Source organism: Schistocerca americana, chromosome 5, assembly GCF_021461395.2.
Source record: "Schistocerca americana isolate TAMUIC-IGC-003095 chromosome 5, iqSchAmer2.1, whole genome shotgun sequence".
In the NCBI taxonomy this organism is placed as follows: Eukaryota; Metazoa; Arthropoda; class Insecta; order Orthoptera; family Acrididae; genus Schistocerca; species Schistocerca americana.
In genome coordinates, this window is record NC_060123.1 from 335,129,864 (window position 1) to 335,150,817 (window position 20,954).

The 20,954-nt window shown below is 41.8% G+C and overlaps 1 protein-coding gene across 1 annotated transcript in view; it reads right to left on the reverse strand.

Moving 5' to 3' along the window:
• The window catches only part of LOC124615764 (probable cytochrome P450 6a14), a 117,869-nt gene that overhangs the window by 19,718 nt on the left and 77,197 nt on the right, over window positions 1–20,954 (reverse strand). The window contains exons 4-5 of the mRNA XM_047143859.1: window positions 8,783–8,939; window positions 2,192–2,422 (exon numbers count right to left, since the gene is read on the reverse strand). Of these exons, the coding sequence (XP_046999815.1) occupies window positions 2,192–2,422; window positions 8,783–8,939 (388 nt within the window). The remainder of the gene's footprint in view (window positions 1–2,191; window positions 2,423–8,782; window positions 8,940–20,954) is intronic.

Here is a 20,954-nt window from a genome sequence, read left to right on the forward strand (position 1 = left end):
ATTCTGGGGTGAGAGGGGTGGAGATTTCTTCTGAACAGCACGTTGCAAGGCATCCCAGATATGTTTAATGTCTGGGGAGTTTGGTGGCCAGCAGAAGTGTTTAAACTCAGAAGAGTGTTCCTGGTGTCACTCTGTAGCAATTCTGGACGTATGGGGTGTCGCACTGTCCCGCTGGAATTGCCGAAGTCAGTCGGAATGCACAATAGACATGAACGGATGCAGGTGATCAGACAGGATGCTTACGTACGTGTCACCTGCCAGTGTCGTATCTAGACGTATCAGGGGTCCAACTGCACACGCCCCACACCATTACAGAGCCTCAACCAGCTTGAAGAATCCCCTGCTGACATGCAAGTTCCATGTATTCATGAGGTTGTCTCCATACCCGTATACGTCCATCCGCTCGATACAATTTGAAACGAGAGTCTTCGACTAGGCAACATGTTGCCAATCATCAACAGTCAAATGTCGGTGTTGACGGGCCCAGGCGAAGCGTAAAGCGTTGTGTCACGCAGTTATCAAGGGTACACATATGGGCCTTCGGCTCCGAAAACCCATATCGATGATGTTTTGTTGAATGGTTCGCACGCTGACACTTGTTGATGGCCCAGCACTGAAATCTGTAGCAGTCTGCAGAAGGATTGCACTTCTGTTACGTTGAACGATTCTCTTCAGTCGTCCTTGGTCCCGTTTTAGTAGGATCTTATTCCGGCCGCAGCGATGTCGAAGATTTGATGTTTTGCTGGATATTTACGGTATACTCTGCAGCAATTTGCGGAAGGGTTGCACTTCTGTCGCGTTGAATAATCCTCTTCAGTCGTCGTTGGTCCCGTTCTTGCAGGATCTTTTTCCGGCCGCAGCGATGTCGGAGATTTCATGTTTTACCGGATTCCTGATATACACCGTACATTCGTGGAAAGGTCGTACGGAAAAATCCCCACTTCATCACTACCTCGGAGATGGTGTGTCCCATCGTTCGTGCGCCGGCTATAACACCACGTTCAAACTCGCTTAAATCTTGATAACCTGTCATTGTAGCAGCAGTAACAACTGCGCCAGACACGTGTTTGTTACCTTATATTTGCGTTAGAGGCCACAGGGCCGTACTCTGTCCATTTGCATATTTCTGTATTTGAATATGCGTGTCTACAACAGTTTCTTTCGTACTTCAGTGTAGTTATTAGTGACGTAAATGTCCTCATGATTTCTGGTGGCGAATGTATCGGCGTTTTTTCATGTGTAGACAATGGCTATAGTAATGATGCATTAACAGACAAACTTCTCGATCAGGCTAATGAAATTATGACACATACATAGGCAAAAAGTAATGGTTTTATTCGAACGTCACGCGGAAACTAGTTCGATCGAAATAACGCCGGTGAAACGCTTGCGTGATCTTACTGCACATAAACGAAATAGAAATCCGCCTCAAAAAACGCACTGATTATTTCAGAACACCAAATTCAAACGTTTCTTTCAATATCTGGTCGCAATAAGTGAAAATAATGTGCAGTTTATGTGATTATGTAAAAATAAGTATAGCGTCTGTGTTTAAGGTATTTATCCAATGCCACCTTCATTTTTTACTAAATTTCCGGATTTTTTATTATGCGGATGACTTAGCCCGGATGTACGAGATTCCACAGTACATGAAAACACGCATCGGCGAGTCAGTTAATTTACATGGGATTGGCGCTCAGTTCGGTCTTTGTTTAAGACAATAGTTTTCAGAAAAAACGGATCAGATTCCTTCTACACGTAATTAATTTTAAATACATTTTTGGACATTTCTTTGAACATCGCCTCTATCGTTATACCGTTAGTCACTAGAATTAATGTTTAACGACCACAATATTGTTGCGAAATTGTAATACAATGTAATTTTTGCTCATGAAGGCAGTCTCTACATGAGGTTTGCCTACTTTATTCTTAGAAAGGGTACACCATAAACTTCTTTGCAGACTATTATCGTTCGTTTGTCGTTGATTGGTTTCATCATGAATTCAAATTTCATCTAGAAGGAACAAGACGTCTAAATGAGTACCATACAATACTTTAGGTGTGATACGTTGGTCTTTGTTGTTGTCAGAACGTATTGGCTATACTAAAGTGTTACTGGTACAGTAATGTGCAATATTCCCAATTGATCTGGTTCGGACGCTTTGACATAAAACGTAGTAGACTTGCTTACCTGAAACAACTTTGTCGAGGTAAGGCATGTTCATGACATTGTCGTATGTAAGCTGGCCGCCAGATTTTTGCAGTGCCTCGTCGATTTCCTGTTGCAGTTTCTTCTGGATGTCTTGATGGAACGCTAGTTCATGTAACGCAAAGCTCATGGTGGTCGACGATGTTTCGAATCCCGCCAGCAAAAACACCGCACACTGCGCTGTCAGCTGTCCCAGGGTCAGCTTTATGTCCTCTGAAAAAAGAAAAGAAAAGAAAAAACACACAGTTAGTTCCAATTCCCCTCTTTATCTTATTAATTACAGAAAATTGGAGACATTTACAAACCTACTTTGTTACACAAAAATTATACAATAATGGGTAACGAAAATAACGCGGATTTGTAGTAAGAGGAATAGTTTCTTCTGCAGTCAGAATAACGTCTTTTAGAAGTTGTCTCAACATTTAAGTATCCTTTTTTACAAATGATTTTTGTACTCATTTTCTCTAGACAACTTGTGTACGTCAAACGTTTTGGGTCGGTATTGGTTCTTTTTTCTAAATAACGCCCTAACCTTGAATTAAATGACAGATATGTAGTGCTCTGAATCTAAACCAGGACTCCTAATAACTTTTACATTGAGTACTCCCATTGCAGAGTGTCTACTTATAGCAACGTGATCGAGGAGTTTTTCACCACAAATCGGATTTCGTGATACCCACGTAATTTGTTTTCTAGAAAGTTTGTTGAAGAATATAGATTTTAATATTATGTTATGCTTCCTGCACAAGTTCAAGAGTCTTTCTCTGTTTACATGGTTCTTTTATGTGCAGGATATTTTACTACTATGGAATTGAGCTGATGTTCTTTGTCAGTTTGTGCATTAAATTCTCCATGTAGTAATATTGTGTTACTCGACGGAATGCGATCTACGGTGTTTGACACAATTTCCCAAAAGTTTTTCGTTTACTTTTTCTGTGATCTGATTTTCTCATGTGTTGGTGCTTGTGTATTTAAAATAGTATAAACTTCATTTGATGATTTAAATGTTAGTGTGTAAAATTTTTCATTAATTGATATAATTCTATTATTGAGTTTAACATGTTTCGTTTAGAATGAAACACGTTCCAAATTGGGGTACATACTTCATAACTCTATTTTCGTAACTTTTATATTAATTTAAAAACTCAAAACGAGGAAACTTCATGAAAAATTCTTAAACTATATAATTTGATCAAAAATAATACCAGGAAAAATATAGAGGAGAAACAATATTTATTCTGAGGATTCTGCTCACATCTACCGAACTTCCGTTTCAGTTCAAAATGCAGCAGTTTCCAGTAAGATTAGCATTTACCATCACTATAAGCAAGGCACGAAGACAAAAGTTATGATGTTGTTGTATTAATTTCACAGAATCATGCTTTCCTCTCTGTTAGTTGGATGTAGGGATGTAGGGATGGGAAACCCAAAGAATTTATTTATCTACCCACCAAATAACAAGATGACAAATGCAGAACCTAAGCAATTACTGTGATAGAAAAGTTAATTAGGAATGAAATATAATGAAAACAAAGCAGAATTTTCATAGACTAAATTAAATACAGCTGCATTGAGAATGCGACACGGCTGCCAGCCAGTATCGTGTGGCCTTTAGGGTCAGAATGCGAGTTTAGTTTTGTTGTGTTTCGTATTGTGCTGTGTGTGGTGGATAATATAACTGGACAACCTGCCGCATGTCTACATTACGATACGTAGGGCCTGTGCTGCTGGGAAAGGGGCTGGGTGAGATATTTCTACTTCCGAGTTCTTTGCAGGATATTATGAGAAAGTTGATAGCTCCTTTACATCGGTTCTTAAGAGGTCCGCAATATTTGTTAACGTTGGTGAACAGCTGTATTTAATCTGCTTGTTTAATTCTAATGTAATCGTAGAAAAATGTGACAGTACATCTGCATGTATGTGACTACTTTCCAATTAACACTTAAATGCTGCACCCGTCTCGGACAGCACGCGGGAAAAATAAAGGCTTAAATTTTTCCGTGGCAACTCTGATTTCTCTTATTTTATTACGATGGTCATCTCTTCCAGTGTAGGTCAGTGATGGTAAAACATTTTCGCATTCGGGAGAGAATGTGGGTGATTGAAGTTTCGTGAAAAGATCTCGCCGCCACGAAAAATGCCTTTGTTTTAATAATTGTCAACTCGTTTATGATATCCATGAGATTCTCTCCCCTGCTTTGCCATAACGCAAAACGAGCTGCCGTTCTTCGAATTTCTTCAGTGTCCTCCGCCAATCCATTCTGGTAAGGATCCCATATGGCACAGCAGTACTCTAGCAGAGGCCTGACGAGCGCAGTGTAGGCAGTCTCTTTAATAGACCTGCTGCGTCTTCTAAGCGTTCTGCCAATAAAACGGTGACTGTTCCAATTTAAGTTGTTCGACAACTGGAATCTCTAGGTATTTAGTTGAAATGGTAACCTTTTGGATTTGTGATTTACTGTATAACTGAAGTTTAGTAGAATCCTTTTAGTACTTATGTGGAGACAATATGTTTTTCGTTACTGAGAGTCCATTGACGCTTTTCGAATTATACAAATTTTTGTCTAAATCATTTTGCAATTGGTTTTGATCTACTGATGACTTTTCTAAACGGTAAATAATACCATCATCTGCAAACAAACAATTTACGATGGTTGTTCAAGTGTTTCCTAAATTGTTTGTATAGATTACGAACCGCAAACACTTCCTTTGGAAACGTCAGATATCATTTCTTTTTCACTCGATGACTCATCCTCAAATACCACGAACTGTCCCCTTTTTGACAGGGGTCACAAATCCATCCGCACGACCGAGACTGTACTCCAAAGCCACGCAATTTGGCTGGGCTTTAGTGCTGTTCGTCTGCCAAGATGTGCAAGATGAATAATCGACGTGTCTGTGTGTGTGTGTGTGTGTGTTTTCCACATTTTTTCCTAAAGAACTGGACCGATTTCAACCAGACTTGGTACACATATTCCTTACCGTCAGGCAGCAATGGCTGTGACACCACCTACCTATCATACTTAAGGAGATACGACGTCATAAACAATTAGCTGCGTGAAAAACCGCTGCATCATACATGTCGTTTACATCTGTTACTTCTGTGCTGCTAACTCTATTCGCAATATATTTCGCTGCCAGTAACCGCATATGCCGCTAAATGCACCTACAAAATTATATCATGGTATCGTAAGCATGAAGTTTTAGTACATTTACTCTTTAGTACTAAGACAATCCTAGAGTGGAGTCAACTTAAGAGAAACCCTGACACTTGGCACCGCTTTTGACAGCTTTCAACTGTGAAGCGCAAACGTCTGTAGACGAAAACAACAGTCGTGTGTATACTTATGAAGAGGCGTTACCATAGATACGTTTACAAAATCGAGTTGTAGAGATGAGAAGCAGCTGCGCCCAGCGCACAGAAACTGTCCAGAATGTTTGTACGACTGTTTCATAATTTGAAAGGAAATGAATTTTTTCAATATTACACTACAAACTTCATTTTTTGTTTTAGTTCCTAATAGAAAACTGGCAAAATGACAACCTGGGCAATGCCGGGTTTGTCAGATTGTTCTCCAATAAAATCGGTGTTTCAATTGAAGTTCACTTTTTATTTCCACACTGTTACTTTCAATACCTGCAACAGCTAACTTTAAGCAGCCCAGGGCTGTACTGAATTCGGTGGCTGTTCATCCAGATGAATCAGGCAGAAGCCAACAAAGGTTAAAATTTATTTTTTATGGGTGACAAACATACGTAAAAATTACCACAGCAAGTCGTTTGAGTTTGTAATGTTCAGTACCTGCAACAGCTAACTTCAAGCAGCCCAGGGCTGTACTGAATTCGGTGGCTGTTCTTCCAGATGAATCAGGCAGAAGCCAACAAAGGTAAAAATTCGTTTTTTATGGGTGACAAACGTAAGTAAATATTACCGCAGCAAGTCGTTTGGGTTTGTAATTTGTTTAAGAGACAAGAATTAGTCTCCAGTGGTGCTGTGAAGTGGTGTCTCACTGTACGTACTTCTTCGCAATCAAAAAATACTTAACATAATAGGTATGACTACAACAAGTAACTGTAAATTAAGGCTGGCATTAGTAACGTGTATCGGAGCCATTGTTAATACAAGGTGTTTGAAAATTACCCTTACAAACTACTAGGACTTGTAGAGGGGAGTCAGTACATAATATTTTGGAGGAACCCATGTCTGGAAACATACCGTTTCCGTTCTACGACGGTTTCGGTTCAGATGTGCAACGCGTCCACGTCTACTGAGGGAAAGACAGAAGTCTCAGAGCTGCTTGTACTGGTATGCAACACGGTAGACAAGATGACGTGTACTAAATCGGGCGATCAGCTGATGTCACTTAACGTCTGCCTTCCTGTGGGACCTATTCAGTGCAGTAAACATGGTTCGGTACACGTTTTCGGAATAGAGAGACATGTTCCTTGTGTATGGCAAAGCTCGAGGTAGCAGAAGAGCTGCCAGTCGGCTGTATCACGAACGTTTTCCGCAACGTAGCAAGCCATGGCACAAACTTTTTGCCGAAGTGACACAGCAGCTCCGAGAAACAGGTACCTTCACCGTCAGCAGGGAGGACTGTGGTGCTCCACGACAATATCACAAGCCCAACTTCGAAGAAGAGAATCCGTCAACGAGTACATCAACAACTGCGCGTTCAATTGGTGTTTGCCACAGTATCGTCTGGGACGTTCCGCGTTAGCATCAGTTACATTCGTACCACTTACAAATGGTCAACGCTGTGGGCCCAGTCGGTTCTCTACAATGCGTTGCCTACTGCACGTGGTTCCTGCATCGCTGCATCGACATAACCCTGTTTCCACGTCGAGTTCGGTTCAGAGATGAATGTAAGTTCACTAGCGACTGTGTTCTGAATTCTTGAAACAGCCATGTCTGGGCAGACGAAAACCCTCGTATCACGTTTGTTCGGCGTTTTCAGGACCGGTTTGGTATTGGTACTCTGGACGGCCGTGTGATTGTGCCATGCCTGCTTCCACTCAAGCTAACTGGTCTTGCACGCTTTACCCTCCTATATAACGCCGGCCTATAGGACCCGTTCTTTGAAGTTGTGCCACTGAATGTCCGTCAGGATACGTGGTTTCAGCAAGAAGGTGCAACACCTCACTTCTCACGTGCGGTTCGAAAAGATTTCTGTAGACGATATACAGAATGATGGATAGACCGAGGTAGTCCTGCCGCGTGGCTGCCGTGATCGCCAGATTTGATTCCTATGGACTACTTCTTGTGGGATCGCATGGCAAGTTCAATTTACGAGGCTCCTGGAGAGATAGAGGAACATCTGCTACCACGAGTTTTGGTCGCTGCACTAGAAATTGAAGATACACCAGGTGGGATGGAGAGGGTGTACCAGAACAGGCTCGTAGGTACACTGTCTGTAACAAAGTTGGTGGTCGTCACATCGAGCCGCTGCTGTAATGCATTATTATTATGCTGTACGTACAGTATGCTCGGTTCTTTTTCATTTTAGAATGATGTAAACACGTATAAATGTTAACACAAACAACTGTGCTGACGTGATAAATAGAAGTTTCGTTGCGTTTCCTTTCCAGTTGTTGCATAATAACTGTACTGCGTGGCACATAATTCAATTCGCCAAGCATCAGTACTGTTCTGTTCATACAATACGCTGGGTTCTTTTTTGCTTCGGAATAATGAAAACATACAATGTTTAAATGTTAACACAAACAAATGTGCTTAAGTTATAAATGAATGTTTCATTAAGTTTTCTTTCGAACTGTTAGCTAATAATTATACTGCGTCACGCTCACTTCAGTTCCTCAAGCAGAAGTGGACAGTTAAGGATCTGAACTGAAATCGTCGTAGAACGGAAACGGTACGTTTCTGGACATTGGTTCCTATTCAAAATATTAAGTACACACACCCCACTACAAATCCCAGCAGCGCGGTGTATCCGCGCGGTCTAGGGCGCCTTGCCATGGTTCGCGCGGCTCCCCTCCCCCCCCCCCCCCCCCTTCGGAAGTTCGAGTCCTCCCTCGGGCATGGGCGTGTGTGTTGTCCTTAGTGTAAGTTAGTTTAAGTACCAATAAGTAGTGTGTAAGCCTAGGGACTGATGATCTCAGCAGTTTTGTCTCATAGGAACTTACCACCACCACCACCATCAACAACAACACCACCACCACCACCACCACCACAAATCCTAAATGTTTCTAACGGGAATTTCGAACACCCTGCATATGTAAGAGTAACGTACGGTTGTGTAGACGGATGGTAGCATAAACATCTAGAATTAAACAGAGTGAAAGTAGCTGTAAAGCATTCGTTGACATATACAAAGTTTCCGCTTCTCTCCACCAATACAATACGTTATGGCTTCTATAGGATTGATTGAATAAAGATTACGCGAACTTCATTTTCAATTATTTACGACAAATAATCCTCACTTTGAGTCGACATTTTTTCTGGTTGCTGGTTCTTATTTTCTTTCTCTCATTTCGTTTCAAATAAGCGTTGTAGATACATCTGTAAGATCGAAGCGCTTGATGCGCAAAGAGTGAAATTTGAGAGGTACTTACTTGATCCTGGTGTTTTGTCGGTGTTCTGGTCGTCCCGCAAGTTCATGAGCAATTGCAGGAAGTCTGCTCTCGACACTCCGTGGGAGTCTCGGTATTCGATGGCGTCCTTCACCAAAGTGGTGAAGTACTCATCCACGTCGGGAGATATTGTATGGATCTGCACAGAAAATAATGCCTGAAGTTAAATATTTTTTGTGGACCTTTAAGTTTTGCCCGGATATTTAATACTCGATATTGTTTCGATATTCGAACCAGCCGTCGTTTACTGCCTAGTTCTACATGTAAGCTAGATACATACAGGACAACTTCAGATTAAGAATCGAAGACTGCCATACAATTCTCATGTCGCACTGTTTGGTGGCATTCTGTATGTAATAACCGTAAATACGAGCGTAGTAACGAGACTGTCTCCACTACCATGGGTAGTGCTATCCACGGAAAAATTGCGAGAGTCTGATGGGGCCACGTTGTGTGGCAGCCTACCACACAGAGAACTTCACACTTTCACCATGAATGATGTTCCTGTACGTCATATGGATTGTGTAGTCCTACTTCGATTTCGACGCACAGCGAAAATGCGTCCACTGCGCCAAGAAATAATGTGACTGGGAAGAACACGACATTATAAAAGCAAGAATCAGCGCCCAACATAAAGAAAAGGAGAACCATGTAATGTCCACTGGCCGGCGTGCCGTTCTCTACCTGGAATGAGTTCTAGAGGCGTATGGGTTTAGCTCACCGCTTCTCGGCTTTGTCAAATTTTCAGACCTTATAGCCCTGCTTCTCATTCAAGTATCTCAATTGGCCTAATCAAGCTGAGTGCGCCCCGTTTGACTTCTGACATCGGGGAAAAGATTCGTTACCGCTAGGTTCGAACGACACTCATGTGTTATGGAGATGCTTCGAGAACTCAAATGGGAATCCGTGGAGGGAAGGTGACACAATTGAGAAAATTTAGAGAACCGGCATTTCAAGCTGACTGCAGAACGATTGTACTGCCGCCAACGTACATTGAGCGTAAGGATCACGAAGATAAGAGAAAATGCGACTCATACGGATGCATATAGACAGTCGTTTTTTCCTCGCTCTATTTGCGAATGGAACAGGAAAGGAAATGACTAGTAGTGGTACAGGGTACCCTCCGCCACGCACCGTACGTTGACTTGTGGAGTATGTATGTAGATGCAAGGGTAGAAAATCCCTGGTAGCTGGAACTGAACCAAGGGCATCTACGTGGAAGGAAGGAACATTATGGTTTAACGTCTCGTTGACATCCTGGGCGATAGATACAGAGCACAAGCTCGAATTACCTCAAAGATGGGAAAGTAAATCGGTCGTGTCCTTTCAAACGAACCGTCATGGCATGACGCGAGTTAGGGAAATTGCGGAAATCTTAAAGCTGGATGGCCACATGCAGACTTTAACGGTCGTCCTCCATAATGTAAGTTCAGTGTGCTAAGAACTGCGCCACCTCACTCGGTGCCTCCATGTGGCCAGCAGACACGCTGACCTCTCAGATACGGAAACAGGCACTCACCAATCCAAGTACCCTGCTCTTTGTACCACCGCCCACACACCCCCATGCCTGATCTATCCTATCCCTCTGGAACTTCAACCAACTCCCAGTTCCCAAGTATAAAATTTCTCCCCACATATAAGCTTCCTGTCAGCCACAGCCAACAATACTTCATCCTAGGTCTATCCCTGCCTATCCTATTGTTTCTTTTTGCAATCGCCATCCATTATGAACTGCCTCTGTTAATTTTTCATGGTTCCAGTACAGTAAACATCATTTTATCTCCAGCGAACATGGTGAACCTCAATATTTCCATATACCATCAGCATCATCACCTATCTTAACAGTATCTACATAATTATATTTATGTATTTAATGTTTAATGTTTAATATATATATATAGTTAAGGCTCACCGGCCATTTGACCGACTTCTTCTGTGCGGATGCACAAACAGTGCCCAAACTCTTACGGGAGTCGGTGGTAAAGCCGCGAATAACCCGGGGCACACATTTTCAACTGCCCTGTTGACTTACATCAACGTCTGTATGCAACTAAGGGTGTTCATTTCACTGTAATTTAACGAAAAGCTCTATCACATTTTAATTTTTTTTAATTTCACAGTACACAGTTTTAAGATGAAAATAATTATCTCGAATATAAATTTTACCATCACTGTAAGCTATGTATACTTGCCACCTAAGAGCTGTTTCATCCGCTGTCAACCCAAACCGAACTAACAATAAAGAACAAAGTCAATGCCACCTTTCGACAGTTGACATGTAGGTGACATAAATCTCCAATTGCAATATTGTGCTTTTAAGTAAACGAAAACTGGCAGGTGCTGTCAAATATTTTTACTTTTCTGCGAGGCTCTCAGTGTCTTGCTAGCTTTTTTATCCAATTTTTCAAATTTTAGTAAAGCATGGAACTATCTAATCCCACACCTCACATTCTGATGTGGCAGTGCACGGCTGTTGGACTGCATGGCATCGTGAGTGCAGGCATATTTGTTGTGGAGGGCCTGGTGGGCCATAAGGAAGCATCAACCTATCGTGCCCCAAGCATATCGTTACCCCTTAACATCAGCACCTGCCATCCAACAAGCAGTAATGGATGCCCTTCAGTATTCTGTGTTACATCGTACCACTGGTCGGTAACTTGCAGAAGCAGACAAGGAAATCACTGTCCCATGCATAGGCTGCTGTTAACCACATAATAAACGGCTGCATTAGTTAGTTAGTTGGTTGCGTGTTCCATTGATCAATCGCACACTACAATAGCCGTTATGATGTGCAACATGTGCATTTCTTGTACACTTGACACGTTCCACATCATGACAGCTATTGTACTGTGCGATTAATCAATGGAACACGCAACCAACTAACTAACTAATGCAGCTGTTTATTATGTGGTTGTATATATATATATATATATATATATATATATATATATATATATATTACGATACAGAGTTAAAGCTTAATATTTCTATTATTTACCCCATTCCCCTAAATAGCACAGAATGCATATGCTATATTTATAGATTTATTTATTTCTATTCAAGAATTCATCTATAGTATAGAAGGAGCTGTCAAGGAGATACGATTTCAATTTATTTTTGAAGCTATTACAGTTGCCTGTAAGACATTTTATTTCATCTGGTAATTTGCTGAAAATTTTTAGCAACATATTTTACCCCTTTTGGTGCCAAAGATAGGTTGAGTAAAGGATAGTGTAAGTCATTTTTTTTCTGGTATTATAATCATGAATGTCATTGTTGTTTTTAAACTGGCCCATGTTGTTGAGAAAAAATTTCATCAGTGAGTAAATGTACTGTGAGGCTGTTGTAAGAATTCCCAATCTTTTAAAAAGATGCCTACAAGATGTGCGACTATGAACCCTGCACATTATTCTTACCACTTATTTTTGAGCAGTGAATACTTTTTGTCTAAATGTTGAGTTAGCCCAAAATATTATTCCACATGACATCAGAGAGTGAAAGTATGCAAAGTATGTTAGCTTACTAATTTCTATATCCTCAAAATTTTGCAATTATTCTGATTGCAAAAGTCGCTGAACCTAGTCACATTAAAAGATCCAAAATATGAATTTTCCAATTAAAATTCTCATCTATATGTTCACCCAAAAACTTAGTATGCTCGACCCTGTCTACTGACTTCTGTTGATGTGTGATATTTATTGAAGAAACTGTACTTTTTGCAGCAGAAAATTGGATGTACTGTGTTTATTCAAAGTTTAGAGTAAGCCCATTTGCAGAAAACCAATTAATGACTTTTCCAAAGAACTTATTTGTATCATTTTCAATTGGAGTTTCTTTTACTGGATTAATAATGATGGTTGTATCATCAGCAAACAGTGTCAGTTCAGCTTCCTGTTTCAGATAGGAAGGGAGGTCGTTCATATATATCAAGAACAGAAGGGGACCCATAATTGAACCCTGTGGAACACCTAATGTAATTTCATCCCAGTTAGATGAAGTGGCAAATTTATTTAAATCACATGACCCATATAAGCAAACTTTTTGCTTCCTATTCTGTAGGTATGACTTAAACCACTCATAAGCTATTCGATTTATACCATAGCGTTGTAATTTCTGTAACATAATGCCATGGTTCACACAATCAAATGCTTAGGAGAAGTCACAGAATATTACTATTAGTGACATTTTACTATTTAAAGACTCCATAATGTGGACAGTGAAATTTTATATTGCTGTCTCAGTGGAACAGCATTTTTGAAATCCGAATTGTGATTTACTAATGGAATGGTGCTATGACCAGGAAGCATGGACTGGTAATAAATGGCATCGCATTTTCTTCAGGTATGAATCGCGATTGTGTCCTACCCCCAGATGGCCACCGTCGGCGTGGGGAGAGGTCCGACTTTTCCAGTGTTTTGGAGAGGCACAGCGGTTTTATTCCTGTTGCTGAGGTGTGGAGTACCATCAGGTATGACATTAGGTCATGGCTGGTAGCGATTGAGGGACTTCTGCCAGCACAACTGTGGGCCAGGGACACCCTGCGTCCTCAAATGTTACCGCTCATGCCACAATATCGTGGTGGCATTCTTCGGCAGGCTATGCTCGTCCACACAAATGCTTGTTTCTTTATGAACTGCCAGCATGATGATGAATTACTTTCTGGGCCAGCAAGATGACCAGATCTTCTCACTGTCAGTAGCTGAACATCAAGAATCAACAATTTGTTCATGCTTCCCAACTGAATCATGCATGCATCGGCAGCAGAGGGTATGCAACACCAAACTAGCAGGTGTGCTTATACTGCCGAGTTCTTTATAAATTTGACTAGATATTTTAAACACTGAAATAACATCACACAGCCTGTCAGTTCTCGAAGTTGCATTTCGTTTCATCCTACTCTTCTGAGTTTATTTATTTATTGGATGTTTACCTCAAGTAAAGTGATAAAATTGAATGTCTTCGTGGGAAATGTTGAACCAGAGTAACAAGCAAATTTGAATGTAACGTATAAAAATCTGAGAGAACTATTCCCTGAGTATTGGCCACGCCATACTCTTGGTTAGTTTTCTGTGAGCCACGTGGTTCATAGTATCAACTGTGAATTTATTCATGTGAAAGCAGAATTGTACATGGTCTTTCCAATGGCGAAAACATTATGCCATTACGGAATATCTCGGTCAAAATACTTGGTGCATGGTCTCTGGAAAACTGGAATTATTTTACAGGTGCAGAGCGTCCGAAAGCCTTCGGGTGAAACCTACACAGAAGATAATTCTAAAACGAATATTTTTATCAAGTAATAATTCGAAACTTTATATGTTTATGATATTTCGACTTATGACTGAGCGATATGTGTAAGAGACATATATTTAAATGGTTTGTGTTTAATAACAAACAACTACTTGCTGCATCGACATTAGAGGAACTAATTCAAAACACAGTACACAGTTTTCTGTGACCTGTCCACGGGGAAGACGCATGCATTTGCAAAGATGCATTTAATGCTTGGTGCAGCAGAATACAAAACGGAAAACAGAATAAATATGAAGAAAAAAGCTTGACAACAGGATTCGTCCGCACTGGAAGATATTTATCGCCGTGGACAACAATTTACCTGACCTGGATAGCTTATGACAGAGAGAAACAATGAAGGTTCTCAAAAAGAAATAGTTCTCAGAGTAAAATTTGAGGAGACGATTGCGCATCACTTGGGAGCTATCAAGTTGTTCGTGAAAGAAACATTCTAAAAAATAGAGTACAGCTCCTACTGGTGGGACACGGCGACAGCAGATACCGTAATCATTAATTCGGAAGGGAAACTCCTGTCCCATGGCCACCGTGATCACCGTATTTTATTTCTACTGAATGTAATGAAGACGTTGATGTATGAACACCTAATAGGAACTGAAAGCAAACTGGTTGGTAGGGTCCTAGCTTTCTGTGTCATTGTATGACACAAAACAGATATATTTGAAATATGCTGAACATTTTATGCACCTGTGTAACACATACATTGAGACCGGTAGTGAACAATTTATGAGGATATGAAATGCAACAAATTCATTAGTCTCAGACTAGCTAATGCATGTCGCAGACTGCGATTCTTTGAGAGGCTACTGATAAAATGTAGTCAGTGTACTAAGGAGATTATTTACAGAACACCCACAAGTCTTTCGATATTATCAAATTAAGACATAAAGTCTGTAAATTATCCATGATCATATTGTGGCACTTAAAAATAAGATCTGCCTTGATCACACAATTTTTTTATAATTCACTATTAGCGTTTTCAGCTACTGTCATCTTCAGATCTGTTACAAATAAAAACAGTCGTGTAACCAGCTAAGTTCTACTAACTGAAGCAAAATCTATAACAGGTCTGGTGATACATAAGAAAAATAAAATATTTATTTGATTAATAGTCATGCATACCAGCCATACACATCATAAAATATTCTCATGTAGATATTAACGTCAAAATTCTATACATGCAGATATATTAAGTGCTGGTGCCTCTCTGGGGGACACCACCTTGAAGTAGTACTGTCTGTGTGGATGGAGAGGCTTGTGTGTTCTTGTGAAGCTGAGGGCTATGCCGGCTGTGGAAACCGATGGTCAGTAAGGTCTTCACCGATGAACCAGACTAAGTATTGCCCACAACGACCTGTCATCCCACATCCATTCCTTGTCCTTTCCCAACTCCTCAGTACTCAACCCAAGGTGTGATGCGATCTGAGGGGTGCGTGGCACATGCGAAGATGTGTCATGAAAGGAGCTTCAGGGATACAGGGCGACTTCCCTGAATAATTAGCCATCCACCGCGTGGAGTTTCCATGGTGGGGACTGGTAGGATCCCTAACCCTCGTGGGACAAAAATAACACAAAGAAAATAGCAATACTGAGGGGAAAGTTAAGACCTCAGACACCCAAACATCGGGGCTGGAACTGATTGAAAACATCCCCTCAGCTGAACAGGAGGACAGATCTGTTCAAGAAGTGGGAATGGTTACCAAGATGTTGGACCAGATTAAGATCAAAGACTTGTCTGGGGTTCAGAGAACGAAACTTCTTAGAGACCAAAATCTAATGGAAGGAAAAGAGTGGCTTCCTCAACAAAAGTGGAGGGAACTAAAAGGGCTTGAGCCCAAGACCTCCAAGAAAAGACTGTCCCAGGGTGAAGGGAGTGTACAAACCCCTTCCACACTGAGGGCTGGCAGTAAGAGAACAAGGGAGGGATCTAAGACTTCCACTTCTCAGGAAAAGTGTATCCAGAAAAAGCTGAGGCAAGAAATATGGAAACAGACCTATAGTACTGCAGTCTCGGTTTTTAGCGTGGTGGTTATCCAGCAAGGCTATCCACTGGTCGAGATCACCTCACAGTTGAAGGAGCTTGTGCAGATGGCTCTCTTTGAGAAGATTGGAAGGGGGGGATGCTGGTCCAGGACCCAAACTCAAGAGAGTTTATCTGGATCACGCTGCACTTATATTTGTCTGTGAGGGGGTGGATACAGTGGACTGGCTTAAGAAAAAGGTGCCCCTAATATCATCGTGAGAGGATGCGAAGTTGCTGGCAAAGACAGCAGCTGAGCTCATCAGGACAGCAAAGACATTAATCTGGGTGCCAAAACTCCCTACAATACCTCTCCAGATACTTTGACTGAGAAAATAGGGTCTCAAAACCTGAAAGTCTCGACAGAGGGTTGGAAGGCAATCAACCAGAAGGCTGCAGTAAACAGCAAAACCCTTGTGGTGGCAGCCAGAGAGAAGTCCCTGAAGGCAATGCGAGAATGGTACCTGAGACTATTCTTGGGGTTCTCGCAGGTTCCAGTGAGGGTAATCAAAGACATCTTAAGCGATAATGGCCGCAAGATGGAGCCTGAATGTGCTGCAGATAAATCTGCAACACAGTAAAAGGCCACTGCTGCCGTGAATCGTCTTCTGGGAAGACAAGAAATGGACGGAGTCCTGATTCAGGTACCCTATTTATATAAAGGGGATGTATTGGGTCTCAGTGGCACTAGAGATAAGCTGGTTTATGCTAGCAATATAAGAAACTCCAGAACGTGCATTTACGTAAAAAAATGGAATGCCTTTCATGTCGATGGCGGACTTTTGTTCTAGGGACCTAGTGACCATCAGGATGCGGCAGCGTGAGGAAGGTATCACGAGGGAGCTTGTAATGACCTCAGCATGCCTTCCTTACGAGGACAGTGCTCCTCCTTCCTAGGAGGTGAGGAGACTGATGAAAGCATGTTCACAACAGGGGGGCCAACTATTGGTTGGATGCGATTCTAATGCCCACAACTTAGTGTGGGGCAGCACTGACACCAACAGTAGAGGTGAGTACCTTCTAGAATTTCTTCTAGCTAATAACTTAGAGATCTTCAATAAGGGCACAGAATCTACATTCAGGAATATAATAAGGGAAGAGGTGATTGACATAACCTTCGGTTCCACTTTGAGGGGTAATTATGTCAAACAATGGCATGTGGCTTTAGAGCCATCCTCATCAGACAATATGTATATTAAGTTCGAGGTTGAAATGGGCATTAAACAGACCATGTCCTATAGGAATCCCAGGAAAATGGACTGGGAGGCGTACAGGAGGGACCTCAACTAAAGCGTATCGGAGGTCACTACTTCGATAAGGAATCCGGTAGAGTTTGAGAAGGTAGCAGAGGCACTGACTTCTGCCATCATGACCTCATACCACGACAATTGCTCAGTGTCCAAGAAGTGCAAGAATAGGAAAGTATCTTGGTGGAACAACAACCTGAAATCACAGAAGAAACAGGTATGAAGACTGTTTAACCTTGCGAGAAGGTCAAATACAATCTTGCAATTTAGCAAGCAAAGCGGGCGTCCTGGAAGGTATTTTGTGGGGAGGTAGAGGGTACGGTTGTTCAGGCCAGTCTTCATAAAATCCTCACTAGGATACCAACTTACCTAGGAGGAACTTTAAGGAAAGAGGATGTGGAGTATACAAGGAAAGCACATGAAACGCTGGAACTACATCTCAAGACTCATTTTCATCAATCTACTCTGAAGACAACATAGACTAGGAAGAGTTCCTTGTGAGATATCGTTTTTAGGTATTCGAAGGGAGAACTGGGAATTTGCCAGAGAATGTGTTAACCCATAGTAAAATCCAATGGGTGGTGGGCACATTCCATCTGTTCAAGTCACCTGGCTCAGATGTAATTTTTACAGAGCTCTTGCAACAAGCAGGAGTGAACTTCACAATATTCCTATGCAGGTTATTTAGGGTTAGCCTAGCAGCAGGAATCATTCCTAACGTCTGGAGTGCAGTGGAGGTTGTCTTCATACCAAAGCCAGGGAGAATTGATCATACCAAGGCTATGAGACCAATCAGTCTGTCCTCCTTTTTTCTTAAAACATTAGACAAACTGGTCAACGTGCATTTTAGGGAGAGGAGGTTAATTAGGGTCCCTCTACACATAAACCAAGATGCATACAACCATGAAAATCGTGTGAAAATGCACTCCATCATCTTGTTGGGAAGGTGGAGAAAGCTCTACACTATCAGGAAATAGCCCTCTGCATCTTCTTGGACATCGAAGGGGCTTTTAGCAACACGACCTTCGCATCCATGGTTAAGGCAGCAGAGGTGCATGGCTTGGAGATTACCGTTTGCAGGTGGATTAGAGCCATACTTAGTGGTAAAATGTAGAAGGCACCAAGGTGCATGAGAAAAATGATAATCAGCATCACCAAAGGCAGTTCACAAGGAGGGGTCCTGTCCCCTCTACTGTAGAACCTTGTGGTGAATTAACTCACTGTGTAGAATTAAATTCTAGACAGTAATCTTGCCAGGGATACGCAGACGACCTTGTCATAGTAGTACTTTGCAAATTTTCAAGTAAAGTCAGAGCTATGGCGCACAGTGCATTATGCAAAATTGGTGCAGAAAACAGGATGTAAGGGTCAGCCCTAAGAAGTCTGTTATAGTACCATTTACGAGGAAGCAGATCCGACACACATATTTGAATCTCAAGCTTCTCGATGAAACTCCACCAATGCAGGGGATAGTGAAATAGGAGTAACCCTGGATGAAAAACTATTGTGGACCCCTCACGTAAGGAGCACCTGTTTCAAGGCGAAAGGTACTATAATGAGCACCAGGAGAGCTTGTGCTAAAAACTGGAGCTTAAGCCCCAAGGGTATGTACTGGATACACTCCACGGTAGTAAGACTTATGATCACTTATGGGCCTACAGTGTGTTGGAAAAAGGTAGAACAGCAGGTAGCTGCTAAGAAGCTTGCTAAGGAACAGATATTAGCCTGCTTAGCTATTACAGGCAGAATTAGCAGCACGTCCACTGATGGGATGGGTACCATGCTGAACATGCCCCCATTACACCTATGGGTAAAGATGGAGGCAGCAGGTGGAGCACACAGGTTAAAGATGGAAAAAACTGGGACTCACTGGGATAGCCAGGCTCTCACACTAAAATACTGAGCGAGGCAGACAGATATGGTTGGTCAAATGCCGAACGACTATATAATAACTTCCATCTGCTTCAGTAAGCCTTTCAATGTAGTAAGTGGAAGTAGAGAGCTCTGGGAGAACAAATTTCGACACTGTACTGGGAACATAGTCTGGTTCACTGACGGTTCGAAAACAGACAAAGGTGTTGGGGCTAGGATGTATTGGGTGCAGCCAAGGCTGGAGAGTGCAGTCTCTCTAGAGAAGATGGCCACTGTGTTTCAAGCAGAAATATCTTCCATCAGGGTGTGTGTGTGGAGAAGAATTTGCGGAGGTGCTACAGAGGTTTATTCAGACAGCCAAGCTGCCCTGAAAGCACTGGCAGCCTCTGCAACAATATCAAAGATCGTGGCAGAATGCCACAAAGTCCTTCTGGAGCTAGGGGAAAGCAATAAGGTAAACCTATTTTGGGTCCCTGGTCATTCAGGGATTAGTAGTAATGAGTAAACCTATAGGTTGGCCAGGATAGGGGCGATGACACCATTTATTGAACCGGAACCTGTCCTGACAATCACCAAGGCGATGAGCAAAATAAAACTACGAGACTGAACAAGGAGACAGCATGTAGAATATTGGGCTAAGGTCCAAAAGCAAAAACGGCGTGGTATTGATTGAGAATTATATCAATCTTGAGCATAAACAGGAGAGAAATGAAACTCATGATTGGACTATTGACAGGTCATGGGAATTTGAAAAAACACCACATACAATGGGGATAATAGAATAAGACTCCAAATGTAGGATGTGTGGTGTGGGCGAGGAAACCGCATCACATTTGATTTTCGAACGCGAGGCATTGGAGATTAAGAGACACATAATATTCGGATCAACCAGACCTGAAGAAATTGTGTCTGGAAAAGCACTGGTAAAGGGCCCCCTAGAACTGTTCAATGGCATCCGTTAGCTTTGCTAGAGACACAGGGAATGATACGGCACAATAAATTCTGTTTCGGTGCGGGCTGCAGAGGGCTTGACCAATGTTGTTTTTCTTCCCTGATAAAATCAAATCACATCAAATCAAAACTGCTGGTGACGGGCAGGATACGTCTCGTATTTACAGAAATATCTGAGGCTAGCGGAGGGCACTATAGCTAGAGAACATGACTAACCAAGTCGTAAATTTAATAGCTAGAGTGCAATTTGAGTAGTCGTTTATTAAAATTACTTCACAAGGCAATATGAGCGTCTAACAATAAAACTCCAACCAACATACAAAATATGGAGTTAGATCCATACTTAAAATACGCATAAAAGGTGTAAAGAGAATTAATGGAAAGCTCCTGGCTAGCAAAATCAATAACAGCAAAGCAAAAGCCAGTTGCTCAAGTTGAACCCCACACCAAGTAGAACGGGGCATATTAATCACAGGTTTGTTAGGAAATCGTGTTGGCAATACCGAAAAACCTTGAGGAGGCAGATGCTTGAGGATGGGTGCCAAGTATCCCGAGAAAACAAAACTACAATCGTTCAAGAACCGGTGTAAAAGGAGGAATCAAGCTACATACTGCCGCTTCCCAGGGTGGACCGCGAAGACTTGATTGGATGAATTAAAATGTACCTTCGCTCGCTGTATGGGAAGAAATCGTAATACGTGGTAAAATTGGAAGTACCCTCTCCTATGTTCTTCACGGTGGTTTGCAGATATGT